At 38.2% G+C, this 24,487-nt stretch overlaps 1 protein-coding gene across 1 annotated transcript in view; it reads left to right on the plus strand.

Annotated features, from left to right (window-relative positions):
* SLC60A1 (solute carrier family 60 member 1) overlaps nucleotides 1-24,396 on the plus strand; it is a 41,807-nt gene extending 17,411 nt beyond the window's left edge. Inside the window, exons 3-10 of the mRNA XM_014072453.2 lie at nucleotides 2,353-2,592; nucleotides 14,606-14,774; nucleotides 17,615-17,730; nucleotides 18,419-18,592; nucleotides 19,866-20,013; nucleotides 20,963-21,033; nucleotides 21,820-21,940; nucleotides 22,954-24,396. Of these exons, the coding sequence (XP_013927928.1) occupies nucleotides 2,353-2,592; nucleotides 14,606-14,774; nucleotides 17,615-17,730; nucleotides 18,419-18,592; nucleotides 19,866-20,013; nucleotides 20,963-21,033; nucleotides 21,820-21,940; nucleotides 22,954-23,015 (1,101 nt within the window). The 3' untranslated portion in view covers nucleotides 23,016-24,396. The remainder of the gene's footprint in view (nucleotides 1-2,352; nucleotides 2,593-14,605; nucleotides 14,775-17,614; nucleotides 17,731-18,418; nucleotides 18,593-19,865; nucleotides 20,014-20,962; nucleotides 21,034-21,819; nucleotides 21,941-22,953) is intronic.
* Nucleotides 24,397-24,487: the final 91 nt, after the last annotated feature.

A 24,487-nucleotide genomic window follows, 5' to 3' on the forward strand; every position in this document is an offset into this window, starting at 1 on the left:
TATATATATATATATATATATATATATATATATATATATATATATATATATATATATATATATATATATATATATATATATATATATATATATATATATATATATATATATATATATATATATATATATATATATATATATATATATATATATATATATATATATATGTTATATTTATGCTGATAAATAAATAAAGGGAGACTAGTATAGATCTATTTCAAGCTATTTAGCTCTCATCAGCTAGCCACACCCTTGTTGGGAATCGAACCTGTGCTCTATTGCCTCTTAGGCAGATGTGTTAACCATTGAGCTACAGAGCTCGACTCCTTATCAGCCAGCCAGGGCGAGAGGTATATATTTAAAGTCACAACCCCTGGTATGCCCAAATATGGGAGGAAGGTCACACTTCCACTCTCTGTCTTCGGCTCGTCATGTTACATTGTTAACAAATGTAACAAAAAAGGCAACAGTAAAAAATATTGGGTTTCTGTCTGGATGGTCTCTTGTGACGAGCCGAAGACAGAGAGTGGAAGTGTGACCTTCCTCCCATATTTGGGCATACCAGGGGTTGTGACTATATAGCTAGATAGATAGATAGATAGATAGATAGAGAGAGAGAGAGAGAGAGAGAGAGAGAGAGAGAGAGAGAGAGAGAGAGAGAGAGAGAGAGATACATGTGTGTGTGTGTATTAGCACAAATACAACATATATATACATACATACATACATATACACCATATACATATACATATACATATACATATACATATACATATACATATACATATACATATACATATACATATACATATACATATACATATACATATACATATACATATACATATACATATACATATATATATATATATATATATATATATATATATATATATATATATATATATGTTTAGTTCAAGCAAGAAGATATGTGCCCTATACCATCCTTCTCCCCAGATGAACAGTTGGATACAAAACTAGAAGTAAAGGCATGTTGACTCCAAACAGAAGCATGATATAGAACTAGGGAATCCTGCAAATAATGAATAGATGCAGTCATTTCAATGTTGATCTGGCATTCAGACCAGTCAAGAGAACCAGACCATGAACTTCAAAAGCAACTGAATTGAGTGCATCAAATTATAACTTGTTTCTGAATAAGTAAGATAAGATGTAAGTACTACATTGTGTTAGAATAATGAATGTACAATCCTTTATCAATAGAGGTTAATCTGTGGGTCAGAAGTGGGTTGCTCCCGGTTTTACTACCGGTTTGCTTTGCACGTGCTCGCTTCACTTGCTCGTGTGCCAAATGCGTGCTGTGCATGCGTGCGCATTTCAATGTAAATTGTTCTTCACACATGCACAAAACAATTTACAGTGAACTGTGCATGCACGTGCACTACTAAACAACATGCTGGCAACAGAAGCAGTGACCAGGGAGCCAGTTTGGGGGCATGGTGAGCCTGGGTCGCTGCCGGTTCTGCGACCCAGGCAAAAATGCCATTACTAGTTTGGCCGAACCGGGCCAAACCAGGAGCAACCCACCTCTGCTGTGGATACATTTTAGCAATAAAAATAGCATTTAGACTTATATACCACTTCATAATACTTTGCAGCCCTCTCTAAGCAGTTTACAAAGTCATCATATTGTCCCCAGCAATCTGGGTCCTCATTTTACTGACCTTAGAAAGATAGAAAGCTGCATTAACCTTCAGTCGGTCACAATCAAACTTCTGGCAGTGAGTAGAATTAGGCTGTAATACTGCATTCTAACATTGCACCACCATCTTCTGCTACCAAGAGATAGAGGCCTGTTACAACATTTTCCTGGAGGATTAGTCTTTGCTTAGCCATAAAATAGCCATTAATCCTATCTTGGGTAATACACCAGCTGTGGTTAAAGCAAGCTAATCTATAGCCACAACTATAAACTGAGATTAAATTATTCCTACTCCACCACAATCAAGCAATTATCTAGTTTAGATGATACAATAAACCAAACCATAATATCATTTAGTATGTTATATTGAACAGAATTATGATATTGATTTGCGTCACACCTGAGGTCAGCATCATAATTGTGCTGGCTTATCCTCTGGTTCTTCTGTGGTATAGGAGATATCCATAGTTCTAGTCTCCTGAATAGGAGGAGCCAAATGTCAAAAGCACTTGGGTAGCATATGAAGTTTATGGCACACAGCACACAGCCTTGTAAAGCCTGTCTCTAGAACCCAGATGAATTTAGCGATAAACTATTAATTCATTCTGAACCCGATTCATTTCGTCTAGCCAGATTTGTTATTGGCAATGTTGGATATCACCATCTTTTCTCTTTGTCGTTCTCTGTAGGCCCTTCATTTTTTTGTGGGCTTTGGTGCCCTGCTAAGCCCTCTGATTGCTGATCCCTTTCTATCAGACACCAACTGCATCCTGCCGAATGGCACAGCCAGTGTTAGCAGCAACCTCCCTCACATCCGGAAGTCATTGGTCCCACATCATCCTGGGAACCTGACACATTATGACCTACCCATAAAAGGACTGGTGGTGACCAGAGTGTCTTATGCTTTCTGGATTATAGCTCTGATCAACGTAAGTATGGCCAGGTCAGTTGTTCCGTGTATAATGTTCATACACATCTTCAGAGTAATGCAAGTAGAAGCTTTTGATCCCAGGTTGCAATTTGTTTTGACACTCCGACAGATCAAAATGTTTCCACCATCATCCTTTCTCCAAATATGACAGTCATCCAAAGCTTTATTTTAGAGATTTATATCGCATTTCGAGAGGGCATGAACATAAAATCAACATTCAATAGACTGTTCTGCCTCTGCCAAAATTATCAGATTCACAAGGAATAGATTGCCTAAGTGGTTTGCTACAGAAGAAGCATATTGTGCCTGATATTTAAATCTTCCTAATCCAGGAAACAAATTCATAATCCTCCCCAGTCCCTTTTGAAACAAACGCTGCCTTTTCTTCCTCTTTTACAGAGGCCAGTTAGGTTAATTCACACTTTTCCTATTTTCCCTTGTAAATAAAATTCCACATTTCAAGGTATAAAGTCTGGGAGGATTAGTTAATGACTGTGATCCGTACCATTTCAAGATGGTGTTTACTGATTTCAATATCCTTGAGCTTGTTGGAACTGATAGAACAGGTTGTTAGAACAGCCTGAGGTTATATGTTCCCTTGCAGCCCCCTATCTTTTATGTGGGTATTTCTTTTATTTTTACCAATCTTAATGAACGTATATGTTTACATTATATAATGAATACCACTCAGTTCATGGTGACCGACTCTAAAGTTGGTGTACTATTGAGAATTTGAGTGGCATGCCAAAGGTGAAGCAGTGGAGGTAATCTGTCTTGGTTACAGGCAATAAGAGTGAGCGTTAATTGGCAACTTGGAGATGATAAGGAGGCAATTTGGAAGGTTGGTGGCAATTGTGGAGTCAGGTGCACTGACAGCAGTAGGCAATCAATTCCTACATTGAATAGACAGAGAAATTTAACTAAATCTACCCTGTACCCAGTCAGTCATAGCAATGGCAGCTTTATTTTTTTATGAGAATGTGGGGAAGGGAAAGGTTGAAAGGGAAGAATTAAATCTCCCTTTTCTCCATAACTGCAAGCATGTTGTACTGTAGGAATAAACGTAAAAGAGGAAAATTGAAATGGCAACAGACATTGCTATTATGGCAGCACACAGATTAAACTCCAACAATTAAGATAGTGGGGCTTTTGATATTGTCCCAAATTAGGGGGCAGTTGCAGCGTGGGTTTTGATATGTTTTGTTAATATGTTTTGAAATTCTTAATGCATTTGTACAATTTCAGTACAATTATACCTATGTAGTATTAATTAAGAATTGATACTCCATTATTTAAGATAACCGAGACTGTAGTAATAAAGTAAAATGAAATATTCTGTCAATTTAGGATCACAGTTTTTGAAAGATGGCATTATTTGACTTTTTCAACCAAACTGAATATAACATTAGAAAAACAAAACTGCTGTTGCTTGCATCAAAATATTTGTTATATAGTAAAATTGTCATTCTTGAGCTGATTACTTACTATTGAAGTCATCATCGTATTGTTACTTAATAGTTTTAAATATTACTAAAGAGAGAGAATATAGGTAAGCAAATTTAACAGCAATTAAAATTCCAAAAAAGGAAAACAACTGCTGATTTACAGTGTTTGTAAACATTTTAGTTTCTGGAAAGCTAGACTGTAAAGGCTTGTAGTTGCCATGCTGGGAAATATATTGCATATAGGGAAATCATTCCTGCTAAATTTGATTAAACCTCAATTTTATATACTGTTAGGTTTGCCATTATTTCATATTCTCCAAATTTAAGTTTCCAGTCAGATATTGATGGAGTTATGCTTCTTCCTGTCTGGGGCAAGATTTATTCTTGCTGCTGTAAGCATATATTTCATTAAATCATGGTGATTGTTTTCTAATAATATATACCTCATAAGAAAAGTTGTGGCTTCAGTTCAAATTTAAATCCCAGAGGTTTTTCCGCATTGTATTATGTATATCTTTCTAATAATTTGGATTTTTTAAACATGTCTACCAGATGTGATAAAACATTCTTTCTATATTGAGTCATTTCCAAAATTTATTAGAATATCATCCCACATTGTTATAAGTCTTTTTTGTTAGGTACAGCAAAGACTTTTGGCAGAAATGGGAATTTAAAGGAAGTGCAAATCACACTGTTGTAGTATTCCTGTTATGAGTTTCATATATGAGTAGGTTATAATCTCATCATGTTATATGCTTGGAAAAGGTAGTCCTCAATTTACGACAATAATCGAACCCAAAATTTCTGTTAACAGAGACATTTCTTAAGAGAGTTTTGCCTCATTTTACGGCCTTTCTTGCCACAGATATTAAGTGAATCAGTGCAGTTATTAAGTTAGTAACAAGGTTGTTAAGCGAATATGGCTTCCCCATTGACTTTGTTTTTCAGAAGGTCGCAAAAGGTGATCACATGATCCTGGGACACTCCATCATAAATATGAACCAGTTGCCAAGCAACTGCATTTTGATCAAGTGGCCGTGGGGATCAGTGGTGGGTTTCCATTTTTTTACTACCAGTTTGCTCATGTGCGCACGTACACATGCAGCTTCTGCACATGCGCAGAAGCATCCAGGCAGGTGGGCAGACCCTCCCGCCACTGCCACTATCGGTTCACCCAATCTGGGCCGAACCAGCAGAAACCCACCTATGATGGGGATGCTGCAATGGTTGTAAACATGAAAAACAGTCATAAGTCCCTTTTTTCAGTGGCATTGTAACTTTGAACAGTCACTAAATGAACTGTTTTAAGTCGAGGACTACCTGTATTCTAAATCAGTATTTAGAATGAGATTTGGGGAACTACTGCCATTTTACTAAATGAGGAAAGACAAGTTGTAGACAACAATTATTGACAAAAATCCTTTCTAATTTTCACTTGTAGCTGACTGACTTTCTGTCTGCCCGTTTCTCTGCTGTTCCTGCTTCCTGAGAATAGAAAATTGAACAGTGTGACTCAGCAGAGTTTGGGGGCGGGCGGGGGGGGGGGGAGAAACCACTTGAGGGCCAAAATCTTGGCTGTACACATAGTGAGGTTGACATCTGAATGACATGGGCATCATTGAGTTGAAGAGTCCTTATGCTGAGAAAAGCTATTTCTTTTCTTTTTAAAAAATGTACTTGTTTTAAAAGAGGCAAAAAAAAAAACCTATTAATTTTAAAACTCTAACTTCTCCTGGGTGACAGTCTCATAAGACCTGTTACTGGAGGGAATAGCTTGTTATGATTCTCTGCTGTGGTATTGCAAATCTTAAATCTGCAATGTGCTTGCACAATTTTTAACACTTCACAGCCTCTGCAGGTTTTCCAGCACTTGGGTGGGTGGCACAGCTTCTATTTTCTGTCTCTCTTGGGAAATATAAGACAAATCTACTTTACATGCCAAGTATGATGTAGATGAGCAAAGCATATGGAGCTAGTGGAACATAAGAAATGAATATTCTTCTTCAAAAGGGAAAGTGGTTTTCTTTTCTTTTTTTTCAAATTAAGCAATATGGTGATAGAGTGGGCAGGGTGTGAGAATTCAGTCTGAAATTCTGTAAAGTGTAAGAAAATATGTGGGATTGGTATGAGTGACACCTGCATTGGGTTATACTTACACATAGGCACAAAATAAATATAAAATGTGGGGTTATTTATTTATTTTTTAATCAGAGGAATGCTATGGAGGTTTCAGATTCAAAGACAGAAGACCAAATACTGAGAAATTAGTGGGGGCAGCATGTCAGGCAGAGCAACATTTTTGCAATCCAGTGCTTATAATTTAACACAATAAATCACATCCAGCTGTTTTGAATAGTTGGTCAACAAGAAAGGATGGCCAACTTGGAGGCCTTACACCTCATTTTACCAATCTCAGAAGGATGACGACTGAATCAAACTTGACTTGGTCTGGGTTAGGGTTAGGGTAGGGTTCTACAGGCTCTGGGCAGAGTTTGCCTGCAATACTGCACTTCAACCACTGCACTACCAGGGCTCCTATAATAATGGTCAAAATGCATTTAAATTAACCTAGAGCTACTCAATGAGCTTGGTTAAAGAAAAGTATAATTGTAGCACTGTTAAAAAGTGACAAGGTTTTTATATGATGTGATTTCCATCACACCTACTTGTTGAGTAAAGGAGAGCATACATGAATGAAGTGGAAAATAGTGACAACTGCTAACTCTGCTAACCTTGAAGTGATTTGTGTGGGTCGTCTTTTTTCTGACACTGGATGTGTGCCTTAAATGTTTTTGTGTATTAAGTGTGGCCCGAGTTCATTGGATGAATTGGATGAATTTCTAAGAGCCAAGGTGGCGCAGTGGTTAAATGCAGCACTGCAGGCTACTGCTAGATCAGCAGGTCAGCGGTTCAAATCTCACCGGCTCAGGGTTGACTCAGCCTTCCATCCTTCCGAGGTGGGTAAAATGAGGACCCAGATTGTTGGGGGCAATATGCTGACTCTCTGTAAACCGCTTAGAGAGGCCTGAAAGGCCTATGAAGCGGTATATAAGTCTACTGCTATTGCTATTGCTATATTGAATTTTCCCATTGGGTTGCTGCTGTAATTCAATTCCTGTTCATTCATTCATCCATCCCATCATACCCTTAAATAGTATTCCTTGGTTTCTTTGTGATTTTCTAGCATTAGCTGCAGTTTGTCCTAAATTTCATTTGTTCTGTGGTAGAAAATAAGGGCAGGGTATCTTCTATGGGAAATGATAGCATGTGGTCTCTGAATTGCACTTTAAAGAAACACACTAGTGCGCATACAGAAAATAGAAAAGATGCTAGACCAGTGATGGCTAACCTTTTTCCCATCGTGTGCCAAAAGTGGGGGGAGCGTAGGGGGGTGTATGCAAGCGTGCCCACACCCCTAATTCCATGTGTGACACCCCCCCATACACCTCTGGTCTCCCACTGATTTTGGCATGCGATGGACCCGGTTTTTGCCTCCCCAGGATCCAGAGGCTTTCCAGAAGCCAGGGGAGAGCAAAAATGGCCTCCCCCAGCCCCTCGGAGGGCTTCCCTGAAGGCTCTGGAGGGTGAAAAATGGTCCTACGGGCAAGTCAGAAGGCTGTTCCCAAACTTCCGGTTTGCACGTTGGGTTGTTTTTCGCCCCCCAGAGGCTTCAGGCACAAAATGAAGGCTGAAGTCAGCATGCGAATGCATGTTGGAACTAAGAGGGCAATGCCTCACGTGCCCTAACAAATGGCTCTGCAGGCCACCTATGGCACGTGTGCCATAGGTTTGCCATCAGGGTGCTAGACTATGTGATAGATTGAGTCCAGTTTCTCCTATAGAGATAGGACACTAAACAAAGACTTTTCAGATTGAAAAGCCTTTTGATTGGTCCTCAGTACATTTTTTCAGTAGTTTCTTGACAATTTCCATGGGATCGGGTGGAAAGGGAATGGAGCTTCATCTGCTAAAATTTCCTCTTCAGCAGATTTTTCTTAAAAGCAGTGGAATAAGGCTGGGGGAGAATCTTGACAAGATAAGGTCATTCCTTTCTTCTAATGTTTGATTGAAAACTAACCCTAGGGATGTTTTCCTGTGTTGATTACCCAGCTTCTTAATGGGTCAAATGATATTACTGTGTATAAATGTTGATCAAAAACGATTTCCCTGAGATAGATGGGTGATAGTTATCAGCAATAGAAGTGTTGATGTCAGTACCCCTTCTCACTGGTCAGAGGGGTAATAACACCTAAACTGTTTGGGAAGCAAACACTGCTTATTTGTTCACTATTTATTTGATCTGATTTGAAAAATTAGTTCAGGCCATGGTAGGTCATATAAGATATTACTATTTGTTATGTGGAATGTTGCAACAATCCACCACATCCACAGGGGAGGGGAAGATTTCTTTGAAGTAGACTCTCTGCTGTGAAGGCATTTAACAGCTTTCCCAGTCTCCTCCAGATTTGTTGGATTTATAGTGTCTGGAGGTTGATGGGAGTTGACGTTCAGTTCATCTCTGCTGGGATAATAGGGGAATCCATTGTTTGCATTCTCTGTTTATGCTACATGGGTGCAAAGATGTTAGCCTTGTAGGCAGAGCATTAGTGAAACATAAAACACAAAAGTGATTCTGAATGTGCTGTTTGTTTCGCCTTCTAGTAGGCTGGTGAATCTGGCACCCATGGTTTGTTATTAAGCAACAGAGCCATATTACCGATGTCACTCTAAAAGCAAATTGTGAGATCCTGCAATAAAGTGTCTTGGCTCTGGCCATATGTATCTTGGCAGAGAAACCAGCAGTAGAAGCCAAATTGGCTGATCAGCACCATTTCACTGTTAGAATTAAAGGTGAAAGATAAGCAAAATTCAGAGGAAGAAGAGAATTGAACAGTTGTGTTTGTAGAATACTTAGATTGAGGTAGAAGAATGTTACTTGAGTGTAGGAAGAGCAAATTCAGTTACAGGACAAGATAATGTCTTTTAAAAAGTGCTATCCCTTAAGATATTCAGATATTTCTTTTTTTATTTTTGTTCAAAGTCAAGTGGTACTTTTCCTGGTATGGTAGCTTTACAGTATTTTTTTTCTGAGAGAGGAAGATCCAACTATAGCAATTGTTGCCTTAATCCCTTCTTATTTAAATTCTTGTAACAGACTCCTAAGGCTACTTTTCAGAAGCAACTAGAAACAACAACTAATGCAGCATCTACGTTTTTGTGTCTTTTCACTTGCAATGTGCAGAATATGCCTTTCAACGTCTCTGGGAGCTATTCAGTTGGGATGTATCATGTTAAAGTTCCTGTAGGTGAACTTTAACTTTTCTTAAATAAGGAAGTTTTATATGTGGCATAGAGTGTTAAACTAGGCCTAGCAATCTTCATTCCAATCTCTTGTTTCATGAGAATCTGGTTGACCTCAGGCTATTTTTTTTCTCTCCTAAGAAGAGTTTTGCTGCAAAGACTAGAGCCCTACTGAGTTCAGCATTTTGGTCTTCATAGATTGACCTCATAGATTGTAAATAAGCAGACACCAAAGGTATGCCATTAGAAAACAATCAGAAAAAAAGAACAGGAGTACATTATTCTTGGAGGTATGGTGGAGAAAAAATATCTTAATATCACTGTTGTCAGATGTTTCCAGCATGGGGGTGGAATAATAAGTAAATGAACCAAATATCATTTTCATAGTCACTTTAATTAAAAACCAAATCTTGGAAAGAAAGAAACAAGTTTCTTATTGTAATTCCTTCCTATGGGTTTGCTTGTTTATTCCCAATTTACAGTATAGAGCCTTACTATAAATCAGGGGTGGGTTCCTGCCAGTTCTAACCTCTTCTATAGAAGAGGTTCCATAAATCTACAGTGCCATTTAGAACTGGTTCTAGCTCCCTCCCCCCCGCCGGTCCGCACATCATCAAGAAGAAGAGCAAGAGGAGGAATTCTGGAGTTGAAGTCAACAAGTCTTAAAGCTGTCAAGTTGAACACCCATGGATTTTTTTTCCTAAAGGGTTAGGGGTGCAAAGGGTTAGGAGTGCAAGGATCTTGTAACTTGACAGCTTTAAGACTTGCATGCTTCAAATGCCAGTTTCTGAGCCAACATTTTGGTTGCTAAGCAAGAGCGTTGTTAAGTGAGTTTCACCATATTTTACAAGTTGGCCATGCCCACCCAGTCACATGGCTGGCAAGCCACTCCTACCCGGTCATGTGGCTGGCAAGTCACTCCCACCCAGTCACATGGCCAGCAAGCCACTCCCACAAAGCAGGCCACACCTACTGAAGAGGTTCTAAAAAAATTTGAAACCCACCACTGGTACAAATGATCCTCAATTTATGACCATAAGTGAGCCAGGAATTATGCTCATAAGTCATGATGAGAGAATTACCATGTGACCATACTTAATTGTACAACTGCTTTTCTGGCAGTCCATAAGCAAATGAGACAGTCGATAAGTGAACACTGTGGCCATTAACAAAACACCAAAAACAAAACCTGTTTTCTCTAATTGGTGTTTTTTCCCAGAAATTGGAAACTAACAAAAACTGCCAAAAATTGTTTTCATGTGACTGGGAGATAATAGAACTGATTGCAAATGAGAACTGATTGTCAAGTGCCCAAAATATGATCACACATGCCTTACAGCAGTGGTCTCCAACCTTGGCAACTTTAAGACTTGTGGACTTCAACTCCCAGAGTTCCTCAGCCAGCTTTGCTGGCTGAGGAACTCTGGGAGTTGAAGTCCACAGGTCTTAAAGTTGCCAAGGTTGGAGACCACTGCCTTACAGGACGTGTGTGTCACCATTGGAACGTCGAAATGGGTTGTAAGTAATTCTGGGGAGCTTCATTATAACTCACTAAGCAACTGGTCCAGGGGTGGTTTCCAGCAGTTATTACTGCCAGTTCACTCATGGGCGGGGATGCGTGCGCATGCACAGTACAATAAAAATCGTTCTGCACATGCACAGAAGCAAAAAACAAGATGGCGGCACCTATGGTGCCATCCAGAGAACCTATTTGGGGTCATGGCAGGCCTGGGTCACTTCTGGTTCCAGCAACCCATGCCACCAAACCTCTACTGGTTCAGCCCAAACCGGTCCGAATCGGTAGGAACCCACCATTGAACTGGTCATTAAGCAAAGACTACATGCATCCTTCCTGCAATAGGTTTATGTAATGTTGGAATGTTATTGTGAATGTTGACATCCAGCTAATAGATCTGCAAAAGGAGATTAGAAACAAGCAGAACAGAATCAGAGATTAGAGCAGGACTTCCTTAAACTGGCAGCTTCAAGAACTTATAATTTATAAGATACGTCATTCCCATAACTTCTAATAGTATTGGCTTCAGACTGAAAAGATGAACAATTCTTGGTCTTTCCAATTGGATGGAAGCTTATGACATGAATTATGATGGCAGTGTTGAAGATCTATATTTCTTGACATTAGTCCACCAGAAATGAAAAGCAACTGTGAAATTGAGGACAAGGGAAGTTTGGTGGTGAAGTCAGTATTTCAAGTCAGTGCTATTTACATAACGTGTTTGAAGGAAAGCTATTGTAAACATCTGATTCTTTGTGCCTGTGAGCTATTTCTTCTTCTTGACCCAGTTTGACCTCACTTAGCAAAATGATGCACTTTAGCAAGACAATTTGCCTGATTTTACCAATGAAGGGGAATATCAGAAGTGGTATTCAGCCAGTTCTGGCCGGTTCTGGCAAACCGGTAGGGAAATTTTGAGTAGTTCAGAGAACCAGCAAATGCCACCTCTGGCTGGCTCCCAGCTGATCGGCATACCAGCTGATCGGCTGGGTCTTCTTCTGTTGCCCTGCACAGGAGAACAGAGCTGGAAAGCAGGATAGTGGATGGAGAGGGAATGGGGATTTTACAGTATCCTTGCCCTGGAGTGGGGTGGAAATGGTGATTTTATGGTATCCTTCCCCTGGAGTGGGGAGGAAAGGGAATTGAGATTTTGCAATTATCCTTCCCTTGGAGTGGGGTGGGAATGGGGATTTTGCAGTATCTTCCCCTGCTATGGCCACCAAGCCACGCCACACCTCGTCCACAGAACCGATAGTAAAATAATTTTGAATCCCACCACTAGGGAATATGTAATATGGGACAACCATTAATACCATTTCAGTTATTTGGTTTTGGATTTCTATGAGTTCTTGTATATAATTCATGATTCAGATTATCCTTGCTGCTATCTGGTACTTGTTCTAAATTATTTTATATGCCATGTTAATTTTGTTTGGCAATCTCCTTCAAGGTTGCAGCCAAGATAATAGCTACATGGACTGGCCTTCCTCAGTTTTGTAGGTCTCACATACACTGAACCATTGCTCTCTTTCATCCTTGCATCCATCTGCAAGTGGATTGTTATTCCAATCATATAGGAATAGTCCAACACGTAACAGAGACTGTTTGCCCAATATTTTATGGCTTGGCATTGTTTAAATGATCTATGAAATATGCATCTGTTTTTGCTGTTCTCATTTTCATAGCAAATTTGCCATTAACCTGACCTCCGGAAAGATTCTAACTATTAAAGGAAAATGTTTTACTTCCATGGGGCTGAACTAGCTGTTCTTGTTTCTATTGTTCTATGAACAATAGAGACCTCTTAAATGAATTCAGTTGAGGAGAGGAGAGCAGGCAGAGCTCCATACCTTGAAATAACTCTGTGAGCCAACAAAAATCAGGAAATGTGGATTTACAGCTCTCTTAAGTCACAGACAGAAAAAAAAAACAATCTTAGAGCAATCACTCATTAATTATGAATGTTCTAGCAGTCACCATCAATCAGATGGGACAGGAAAAATATAGCTTCAATTAACATTACTTAATTACTTTCAGATACAACTTCCACCCTGCCAACACACAAAATATTTCACTAGGATTAGCAAAATCAGTGTGCATTTAACAAACCTTTTTATATTGTGGCAAAAGCCACAAAGGGAAGCTGTTTTCATACGTATATCTGAATGCAACAATGTAAAGTAGTAGTGATGAAGTGTCCTCGGGAACTTTCTGGGATCCATGCCTGATCTTTAGACAATGCCTGTCCAGATGGAGTGCAAAATTTAGTTGCAGTCATTAAATACAAGCCTGAATGTTCATGTAGAATGCAAAGCTATTTTCACTGCGGGTACCAAAATTGCTAGCATCTGTGATCCTGGCCTGTCACCTGCTGGCAGACTGAGAAACTGCATTTTGTTTCTTCTGTTGGCAGAGTTTATTTATTTTAAAATGCATGATGTAATTTAAGTGACAAAAAAAACCCCTATCGGATAAGATTTTCTGAAAAACACATCCAATATTATATTTGGGTTGAGTTTTACAGCTTGTCATTTGGAGAGCCAAGCATGCTACTTATAATGGCTGTAATGCATCTCCTCTATTGATCAGCTGAAGCTCAGGTGTATTTTTATGCACTACACATATGCCTATCTTATGCCATAGATATGGAAGATCAAGAGAGGGCCTTTGCATAGTTCCATTTCATGTACAGTTCACCTGGATCAGTCAGCCCCCCAGCCAGTTACTCCCTGACACTTCACAGTTTGACTATAGCTACACATTCTACATGAGGTTGTCCTTGAATACTATTTATAACCTTCAACTGGTCCAGGATGCAGCAGCTCAGGCAGTGATGGACAGGTCTTAGTATACCTATGTGGCACCTCTGTTTTGCAAGCTGTAATGGTTACCAGTATGCTTCCAGATGTGATTCAAGATGCTGGTTGTAACTTATAAACCTTACATGGCATGGAGCCTGGTTATTCAAGGAACCCCCAAACTCTGTTATCTGCCTAGCTAGTAAGAGCTAAGTGAGAGGGCATACTTCAGGTCTCCTTGATTAAATAGTGTCATCTCTTAGCAATCAGAAAGTATATCCTCTGGAATGAGTTCCCTCTTGAGATCGGTATAGTCCCTAACCTGATTGCATTGTTAAAGACCAGACAATTTATTCAGGGTTTAGGATAGGATGGATGGAATTACCTTCTTTGTGATGTCTTATGTCTGCTTTGTAGTCAGGAAGCTATCTTGGAGTAGGGGTGGGGGGTTGTAATTATTTTTGCATTGTTTTGACTAAAATTCTATATTCAGCCATTTTTATGTTGTTAGTTGCCCCAAGCTACTTGGAATTGGGCAACATCCGAATTGAATTAAATCAATTAAAATGTGTTGCTGTCTATATGTTCTAGTGGAACCTGTTCTTTTTTAAAACCTTTATAAAAATGTAGCAAAAGAAACTTCGTAAAGGCAACTTTTTCAATATTCTCACCAGTAGAAGCCGCAGTTGCAAACATTTTTTGCTCCAATTCACTGATTTAAAATCAGGAAATCTATGCTTATCTATATGCAATCATGCTACCTATACCTCTTAGTATATGCTAGGAAAAGATGATGCTATACCCACAAGTAACGTCAGAGAGTTTCCTGAGGGGGAAAAAATCAAATCAGTCCCTTTCAGTAGAACAACTAACATACAACCTATACAGTGGATATAGTACAACGTAGGTCTGCTTGGCTAACTGTCCTTTCTATTTTCTATTGCTTTATAGCTGCCTGTCCCCATTGCAGTATTCTTTTTGCTGTACAAGGAAAGGCTTGTGCCGTGTTGCCCCACTGGCAGCCCTCCACTGTTACCTGCAGATGAATTGGCGATGGAGACACGGATAACTGACAAAGATGACTCTTCTACTTCCTCATCAAAAATACAAGTAGAAATGGGTGAGAACAATTATTCCAGTTTGGGTCTACTTTGCTTTCAGCAAAACCAAGAGAGCGTGATGTGCTGCTCTATGAAGGTCTGGCACTTATACATAATGTTAAAGCAGGCTTATTAAATCATGGTTTATTGTACTAGCCTGAATTGGCCACAGTTCCTGCAACAGAATCAGCCAAAATGGAACAAATCATATAATAGCTGTGTTCGCACAACACATGGGATCAAATAAATTACCTATAATGTACCTCAGGATGTTCAGGCACAGCTTGGATTTATATCCTCTTAAGTGACATAAGTTCAGTGTATGAAAAAGAAAATTGGGTTAATTGAATACAGCAGAGGTGGGTTCCTAACAATTCAGCAGAACCGATAGTGGTATGGTGACTGGGTCGCTGGAACCAGCAGCGACCCAGGCCTGCCACACATACACCCCAAACTGGTTCCTGGTCGCTGCCGTCACCATCTTGTTTTTGAGTTCTGCGCATGCGCAGAACAATTTTAATTGAATTGTGTATGTGCATGCAGCGCATCCAATGTACACACACGCCTGAGTGAGCATGCAATATAATTGCAATAGATTGTCTTGTGGACTGCATTTAGCACAGTTGTTTGTATTTGTCCATTAAAAAAAACTCTTGTTTGTTGAAAATGAGGCTCCATATTCACTTTGGAAGCCATTTTTCACTGGCAAAAAGTAACTCTATCCCTATGCTGCAATAAGTCTCATTAATAAAAAAGGCAATTATTTCACAGTGTGTAGTTTGAAGTTGAAGAGCAATCAGTATATGCCTAGAAGGTTACTTCTAATAGGAAGCAATTTTCTCTATGTATTCTAAAGCTGTGTTGCTTTATTTATTTGATAGCTTCGCAGCAACATCTATCAACTTACACCTTAAGAACTTCAGAAGCATGTGCTTGCATTTTATGGTGGCTTTAAGTAGACCTCATTAAGCCATGCAGTTAACTGCAATACCTGCCAATATGCCTTAGGTGCATATGACAAATGAAGAAACGTTGACATTAGCTTGGGAAGCAAAAACCATGAGAGCAAAGCAGCTTTTAGAAGCAATGAAAAATAATAAGAATCTTGCTGGGTCATACAAACTGCTATCAACTGAATGTTGGAAGGTTTCCAGCAGAACTGCAATGCTCCTGAATTGATTGCACAAATTATTTTGTCACATATTGACTATACCTTTTGTTTCACTTAGATCTAGTGCTTCATATCCATAGTTGCACTTTAATGATAATACATAGGATATGAAACTCTTGGGGATTAAATGAAGGACTGGTAGCATATACCATATTTTTCGGAGTATATGACACAACTTTTCCCCTCAAAAAAGAGGCTGAAAATCTGGGTGCATCTTATAAACTGAATACAGCATGTTTTATGTGCTAAAACCCCACCCCTTCACCAAAATGGTCGTTCATAGCCTTTAGGAGGCTTTCAGAGTGCCCCTGGGAGCTGGGGAGGGCAGAAATGAGTGTAAAAGGCCCATTTTTTGCCCACATTTGCTGCCTCCCCAGCCCCCAGGAGCACTCTATAAGCCTCCTAAAGGCTATTGATATCCTTTTTTTAAATAAAAAAAACAGGCCCATTTTCGTGAAAAACGGACCATTTTGGGGAGATCTGCAGAGTGCAAAACCTTTTATTAAAATTTACCTTTTCATAATCTTGGTGCATCTTATACTCTGAAAAATACAATAGATTCCATCATTGCCTCCTTTTCCTGAAAGTTGCACCTTTCCCAATGGGTGGCTTTCTTCAACCCTAATAAAAGGTATAATTTTTATGAATAGTGGAATATTAGAATTGAGGAAGAAAGATCCAGTTATCTCCTCCAAGAAAATCATCCCTTGCGCTATAATGATGAGTGAAAAAAGGGCTTCTCATTGGTTTCAGTTTTTAAAAAAAACAGATTTTTTCTCTAGAAAGCCCAACTAATTGACGAAGGAAGGTACATTTGAGTGCAGGAGATAGGAGAAGAATGTGAGATTCCATCCACAACTGGCATGAGGCTCCAAGGGTTAATCACAAGAGAATACAACCTTCAGTGCAAAACATTTATCCATATCTCAACTAGAGAAATAATTTATATTATAGCAATAGCAATAGCACTTAGACTTTATACCACTTCACAGTGCTTTTACAGGCCTCTCTAAGTGGTTTACAAAGTCAGCATATTACCCCCAACAATCTGGGTCCTCATTTTACCCATCTCAGAAGGATGGAAAGCTGAGTAAACCTTGAGCCTGGCGAAAATCAAACTGCTGGCAGTCAGCAGAATTAACCTGCAATATGCCATTATTCTTCCTTTCTCTTGCTGGTGGTACCCTTCAGGCTCCTTATCACCATCTATTGACTAATTTGACTAGAAAGCATTAGCACTACGGTCTAACCCACCTGGACATCTTTTGCAGATAAGGAATATATTCATTTTAAAATTTATATCTTTTGTATAAACTTATATAGCCTTGGTTAGTTTTTTTCTCCTTGTAATAATTACAGATTTACAGCAGAGATTGGTGAAGTAAGAATGATACCATACGGTCCTTTAATACCAACACTGTGCTTTGAAACCAACAAACTGTGGGACACAAAAAATATTGCCCTTCTTTTTTTTTTAATACACTAGCAATGGCCAACCAGAATTTTTTGGAATGGCGCATAAAGAAATAAAATTTATAAATACATAAACTAAATATAAAGTGATGAAAATGAGAGTTGTTGTTCAGCTCCTCAATGTGAGTTATGCTAACCTATGTGTAGAAAGTGGCTGGCTATACAGTACTCGCAGTTTAACCAATACATTTACATGGCATTGTTTTCTCTCCTCAGGACACGATGACCTCTTTGGGTGCTGCCAAAGCAAGAATTTCAGAGGACTTCCTTGCTCTTATTTTGGTGTCCATATTACTGGAGCTCTTCTCCTTTTTATGACAGATGGGATCCTGGTAAGGGCAAGTGACAAAGAAAACATCAGGCCCACATCTGTCCGACAAGAGTAGCTTTTCCAGGTCCAATCAAGCTGCTTGGGAGATTGGGGCTTGCTGAGTTGGAGAATGCAAGGAGGCTAACAAAGATGCTAAGCAACTACTATGTAGACAATTCAATTTTGTTCCAGATGTGATCTCAGCAGCTGGCCTAAAATGTTCATATGTCACAAAATCAAAGAGTAGTTTTCAACCATAAACATTTAATGTTTCCTTTTTTTTCTTTTCCAAGTTTGCTGATTGTTGGTTGTTGCTCTGTTGGTAAAATTCTTTGGCAAGGACAGAACACTTTTTACCTTGCTACTTACCTTTTTAAAAAGAAAATTGTATTTCTCCCCTACTTTTATTTCATTGCCAGCATCTAGTACCTTATTCTTACAAGTTATTTTTACAAATTAAGTGATTCTGGGAATTGTTTTTAAAAAAAGTAAAATATTTCAAAATGACTTTTTAAAATCTATCTTTTGATTTAAATTGTGCCAGATAGTACAACACCATTATTTTAACTGTTTTTATCCATTGTCTAGAGAACTGTAATTATATATTATTAATCTGAATGAATAAAAGATGAATGCTACAGTCATTGCTCAATACAGAAAATATAATGAATATAATGCAAATATAATGAATCATGTTTTCATCTCTTCAGGGTGAATACTCTGGCTTTGTATACAGCTATGCAGTAGAGGAACCACTCTCAGTGGGGCACAAGAGGGCTGGCTATCTGCCGAGTCTCTTTTGGGGATTCATTACACTGGGCAGACTCATTTCCATCCCTGTCTCCTACAGAATGAAGCCAGCAACCATGGTTTTCATCAACGTGGTATGGCCAAATCTTATTCACCTAGTAAATGACAAACTAGTGTTCATTGTAATTATAAATAAGTGTTATGTATCTCAATACATCTGGAGGGCATCATGTTTGGAATTGATGGGGATAGATTGATATACTGGTCCTTTGGGGAGTCATATGAACTACAGGTCTAAATGAAAGCTTACAATTTCCAACAAAGCAATCTTTATATATATATATATATATTTCAATTCCAGAAGTTCTTCTGGAGTTGTTATGCCAGTTCTTCTTTTTTTAAAAAAAAAAATAAAGGCCGTAATGAATAGTATGATTATATTCTTTTCCTAAAAATATTTGTGTTTTGGACAAAATAAAACACTTCTCTTCTCTCTATAATTCAATATAACAATGTTAATTAAGACAAAGTACTACTGTAAAGCAATTGCTAATTATGATTCCGATAATTCAGATCCAGAAGTATATTTCAACAAATGGAACATTATTCATAGAAGAATAAAGGATCTCTCCTATAGCGGAAGGTTGCAATGTATGCAGGTGTTCTTATCAGTTCCCCTGTTGCCATGTATCCTACCTTCCTTTCTGTATGACAGGTTCCCTATTTTTTCCTAAACTCTGAAAAATACTTCTCTGAATTAGATTTAGTAAAAACAAAACAATGGCATTAACCATACAGAGTATATGTTAAGAAAATTACACTACAGACAATACAGTAGCAAAATCCTGGAGGAAAATAGTATCAATCACTCAAAATGTTGGCTCCCATTTCAGTTCTTTGCTGCAGGTGTCAAGGTACGAAGTTGAAGTAAGAGAGCAATGAGATGGCATGTTAGTCAATCAGAATGTTAGTCAATCTCTCTCCTGAAAATTTCCTGCAGAATCTGAAATGGTGTCAAGCAAAGAGTTTTGGAACATTTTTGTCAGGCACAAAGACCCAGGACCATACGTTAAGCTCCAATTAAGAAGATTTATAGCACAAACTTATACACAAAGTCAACTAATGGTCAGCAGTAATTTAGTACTAGATAAAAAGTTAACAAAATTCAAGTAGGGGAGTAGACTTGGATCACTTGTGGAAACTTAATGACTCCAGATTGATTCCTCTCTTGACTCCTCCCCCAGACTCTGTCTAAACTTTTCCTACAATTTTAGATGCTGATTTCAAAATCCATAGAGTAGTATTTATTATTTTCTCTCTGATATATTTTTATAATTGCTATTCCTTCTTTCACAGCTGACTTTGACTGTCTTGATTCCTCTACTTTCCCTTTTAATGTCATTGCAGGTTGGAGTGCTTATAACATTCTTCCTGCTCCTAATTTTTTCAACCAGTGTGGTTTTTCTCTTTGTGGGGACTGCCTCTCTTGGCCTCTTCCTCAGCAGCACATTCCCCAGTGTGCTGGCCTATACTGAGGACATCCTCCAGTACAAAGGTAAAGTCTCCCCACGTTTTCTTTTGCTAAAATGAGTGGCTGGAGAATGTCAGTTTAGGAAAACAGGTGATAGGACCCATAGAAGGAACGCATTAATGACTTACTACCTTCTAGAGTCACTGAACCATTATTGTTCTGAAACAGCAGAAAGATTGGTTTACATTGGCTCAGATCTTGCTGAGTGATGCTAAATTAGTCAGTAATGTAGATTCTGCCTATCTCACTCTCATTTTGTGCAAATAAATTCCTGATATTCTGCCAGCCTTTCTAAGAGAGAATGGTTTGAATTATCTGATTTGCTTTGTTTGCCACACCTTATTTCTCCCATTCTGGGTATTATTTGCTTTGCCCCAAATTTGATTGCACATATTGTTAAATGCAATACAATATTGTATATACTATACAATATTATTGTATAACATAATGTAATATATTACTGAAGTTGAATTCAACAACTGATGATTTTATTGAAATGCCCATGACATTTTCTTGGAAATCAAATGGAAGTAGTTTCTTGTTCCTTCTTCTGGGAGGTTTACTCAACTTCTCAGTCTTCTCTACTGCCCTGATATTTTGTAATCATTCCCATCGTAATACAACAAGGACGACACCTTCTTAGGGTTTTTTAAATCAGCCAAGATCAGCTAAATGCTACCACATTATTGGGTAAATGTTGAAAGTGAAAAGACACAGAATGGTTCTCAAGGGATTAATTTTTTTCTTCCAGGGTGAATAAACCACAAATCCTGATGCTTTTTTCTTCCTTATTTGTTTTGATAGGGACACATTAACGCTGAATGTTTATCTTCAGCACAAGACAGGTGGCATTCTTGACAAGTCATTTATATTAGAGATTAATTTTTACCATTTACATTTGAATGTTTCAGTCATAGACTACAATATTATATCATCTGCATAATTAAAACAGATGCCAACTTTTTAATTCCAGGCTGTGCCACTACTGTATTGGTGACAGGAGCAGGAATTGGAGAGATGGTTCTACAGTTGCTGGTAGGGTCGGTAAGTATATTAGATATCAAAATGACACTCTGCTGGATGTAAATTAACATCTAACTACCTCCCAGAAAATAAAGAGAACATTTCAACCGCTGAAGATAAAATTGAAATTTTATCCCAAGACTGTTAATAATGTCTGCACCAACTGAATGTCAGAAAAGTATCTGAAAAACCTTATATGGAGATGTCCCATGTGAGCGTTTTAAATAAATAAAATGCTGTAAACTATATATGGAATTTGGGGCACAGAAGCATATTATGGACCACTAATGTATCTTCTAGCATAGGTGGCAGCTTTTAGAGAGGGTGCAAAGAAAGCTAGCAAAATTCTGTAAGACATATTTCTAATATGTGGAAAGACTGGCCAGTAGTAATCGTATGTTGCAAAGTGTGCATATTTCCACTGAATTGTGATCTGCTAGTAGATTGAAGCTTAGAGCTCATGTTTAAATTGAAGAAATGGAAAAAGCATTTCTGCATGTAACCATGTTGCTTCTGAGCTTTTGGCACTTCTTGAATTGCAAGTCTTTCCATGCACATACAAACACAGAGTGGAAACACACACTAATGTCCAGCAGGTAGAAACCCTGGGGAAACAGATGGCATTTGCTACTTTCCCTGAAGGTCAGACAGTCTGGCACAAACTTCTTCTGTAGGGAAATGAAGTCTGCATAACCTCAGTCAGCAATACTGGAGCACTTTAACATTAGACAATAAGCTGTGCTCATTAGTTTTTAAGACAGTATCCAAAGCTTGAAAACCTAAATTACCTTGTTTTCTTTCTGTTAGATCATTCATGATCAAGGAAGCTATAGTTTCCTGGTGTGTGGAACCATCTTTGGAGCTTTTGCCTTTACTTTCTACGTCTTCCTTCTATTTTTCCACAGGATTCACCCTCAGTCCCAATCAGGTGAGACTTCAGCTCCCCCCCCCCCCTACCAGCAGCAATTCTGAAAAGAAAGGAAGGCAGATCAGGTGGAAGAGAGTGTATGTTCCTAAAGAACAGACAGGGAAACACTCTGAATTTTATAAAAAATCAAGGAAGTGTTTATTTTACAGCTGCTTCCTTTCCCCCTTTCCTGCTTGGATTGGACTGAATGCCCAAGCACCACATAGCCCTTGACTTTCCTTATTCTTGGACAAGGAGACTATGAAAAATAAAGCTAAGAAAGAAAAGTCTACAAACACTAAATAAATAAGCAGTAGTTAGTTTTCTTTGCTATGTTTAGAGGAGATTAAAACCTCCAGCGATGTACATTTTCAAATTACAGTTGCCACCATTTCCATTGAAGAACTAAGGAAGCATGGATATAAGGAATCTGAAATTATACATCAAGAACCTAAGGCCTTCCATTTCCAGGCTGCACAATCCAGCATGTCCTAATTTGAAGGATTAATAGTCCAGCATCCTATAGGAAGGCACGATTTCCCATTTCTGTAATGTAACATAGAATCGTCTATTAAATGCTGTCAGAATTATTTTTAATTATTAGTATTAATTATGTTCAAGGGCACAATTTTTCAAGCCAAGTACAGAAATGAATCTTCCTACTGCTGTGCGCTTTAGGAAGGAGGTTTACCTCAGTAGTCATGAATCCACATAAACTGTCCCATTTAGAAGTCAATTGCATGCAAGACTTGGTTCTACTTTATGAGGTATCCTGGGTACCAGTACATATATGAAGGAATAATGTATGTATGAGTTGGAGAATACACATTTTGAAGAACAGCACCTGCCAAAATTGATGTCTAGAAGTACGAGTCTTAATCCTCATCTATTGTATGTTGTAAACCAGTATAATAGTACTTCATAAATCAAGTAGGGGGGGAAAGTATGTGGTATTTTAATGAATTTTTTAAACAGCCAGTGAAAGACATTTGGTACTTTATTTTAAATGACAGCTTCAAAATCTTGTTTTGTAGATATGGATATATCACCTGACAAGCAGCCAACAATAGGGGAACACGGACTTTATCAGAGCTAAATAAAACAGCAAATTCTTACATGGATCAAGCACATGGTCATTTCAGCTGAAAGATTTGTTATCAAAGCCTGATTTGAATCTACCTGATTTTTCTACAACTGAACTCCTTGATTACAATTCATTCCCATTTATGATTAGAAGGGAATGGTCATAACAATGATTGAGGGACAATCTGCAGAATCCTAGAGGCCAAACTTTTGATATACGATCAATTAAAGTCCATTCAAAAGCTCAGTTGGGAAAAAAAAGTACTACTGTCATTTTACAAACCTTGCTGACAGGAAATTGGGGATAGGGATGGGGATATAGTAGTATTTTATATGTAGGAAGTTTTGGAAAGCACCCTTCTTAATTATGTACGCTGAAAACTCTTTAATTGCAGGAAAAATTTAAAAATCTCTACCCTTCGTGTTGTACATAGCCAGAATAAATCTGTTGTTATAAAATTGCCACCCAGCTTGAAGTATTCAAGTTTTGTCTGTCCCCAAATGGGACTTTACTATGTACTGGTGGTAAAAAGCCCTAGACGCTGTAGATAGTACAGTATATAGTTTAAGTAAAAGTGGGTTAAGTTTGATTGAATCAGTATAAGCTGGCCTTTTAACGTTAGCCTACTAAATGGTATAAGCCAGATGGGCTACTTTGTCAGAAAAGCCCAAGTTCTGAAGTATTACCAAATTTAAAGTACATGAACACAAATGTTATGTTTCTTGCAATTGTGCAATATTGTAAAATAGGTGCCTTCCAGGAAGAGAACTAGAAAAGTACTAAGTAAGTGATGGCTATTCTCATGACTGGCTCAAATGAAGGTAATGGGATAGGTAGGAATTGCAAATGCTGTCCCAGGGGGTATACATCTGTTATGTATATATGAAGGAATGTTAAATATAGTATTGTTGCATGAACTTGTGAATTGACCAAGATGGGACCCAGCAACATTACTTAAGCTATTTTTCCTAAGAGGCTTGTTGCACTTCTCATTTCAAAATTGTATATTTATACTAAATTTGTATTGCAATGTGGCTTTTGGATTGCTATGTTGCATGGGTATGCACCCTCATCTTTGATTTCCATGTTGTTTAAACCTTAAAATGCACTGTCCTTATTACAGAGCACGTGTACTCACGTTTATATATTCAGATGACTGTAAACTTTTCTAATTGCCCATTTCTAGATTTTTAGATTTCTAGACCAGAAGGTCAATATGAATATCAATTTCATGTGTGAAAATTCTGGCATTATGCAAAGCTGAAACTGATGAAGACAGAAGCTTCTGCTGCTACAAAAGAAAGGTCTCCATACTGTTTTATCTTCAAGCTATTTTTAATATGTGAGAGTAAAAAATTAATTTTACAGGTAATATATTAAAATTAAGAATGAATTTCAGTTTTCCCACCTACTTGCTGGAGTACAGCATCCAATCGATCACTTAATAGCCAAATATAGCTCATACCAAAATACAAACCAGGATT

Source organism: Thamnophis sirtalis, unplaced genomic scaffold, assembly GCF_051295495.1.
Source record: "Thamnophis sirtalis isolate CommonGarterSnake01/CBP01778 unplaced genomic scaffold, rThaSir2_p1.2 scaffold_7, whole genome shotgun sequence".
Taxonomy (NCBI): domain Eukaryota; kingdom Metazoa; phylum Chordata; class Lepidosauria; order Squamata; family Natricidae; genus Thamnophis; species Thamnophis sirtalis.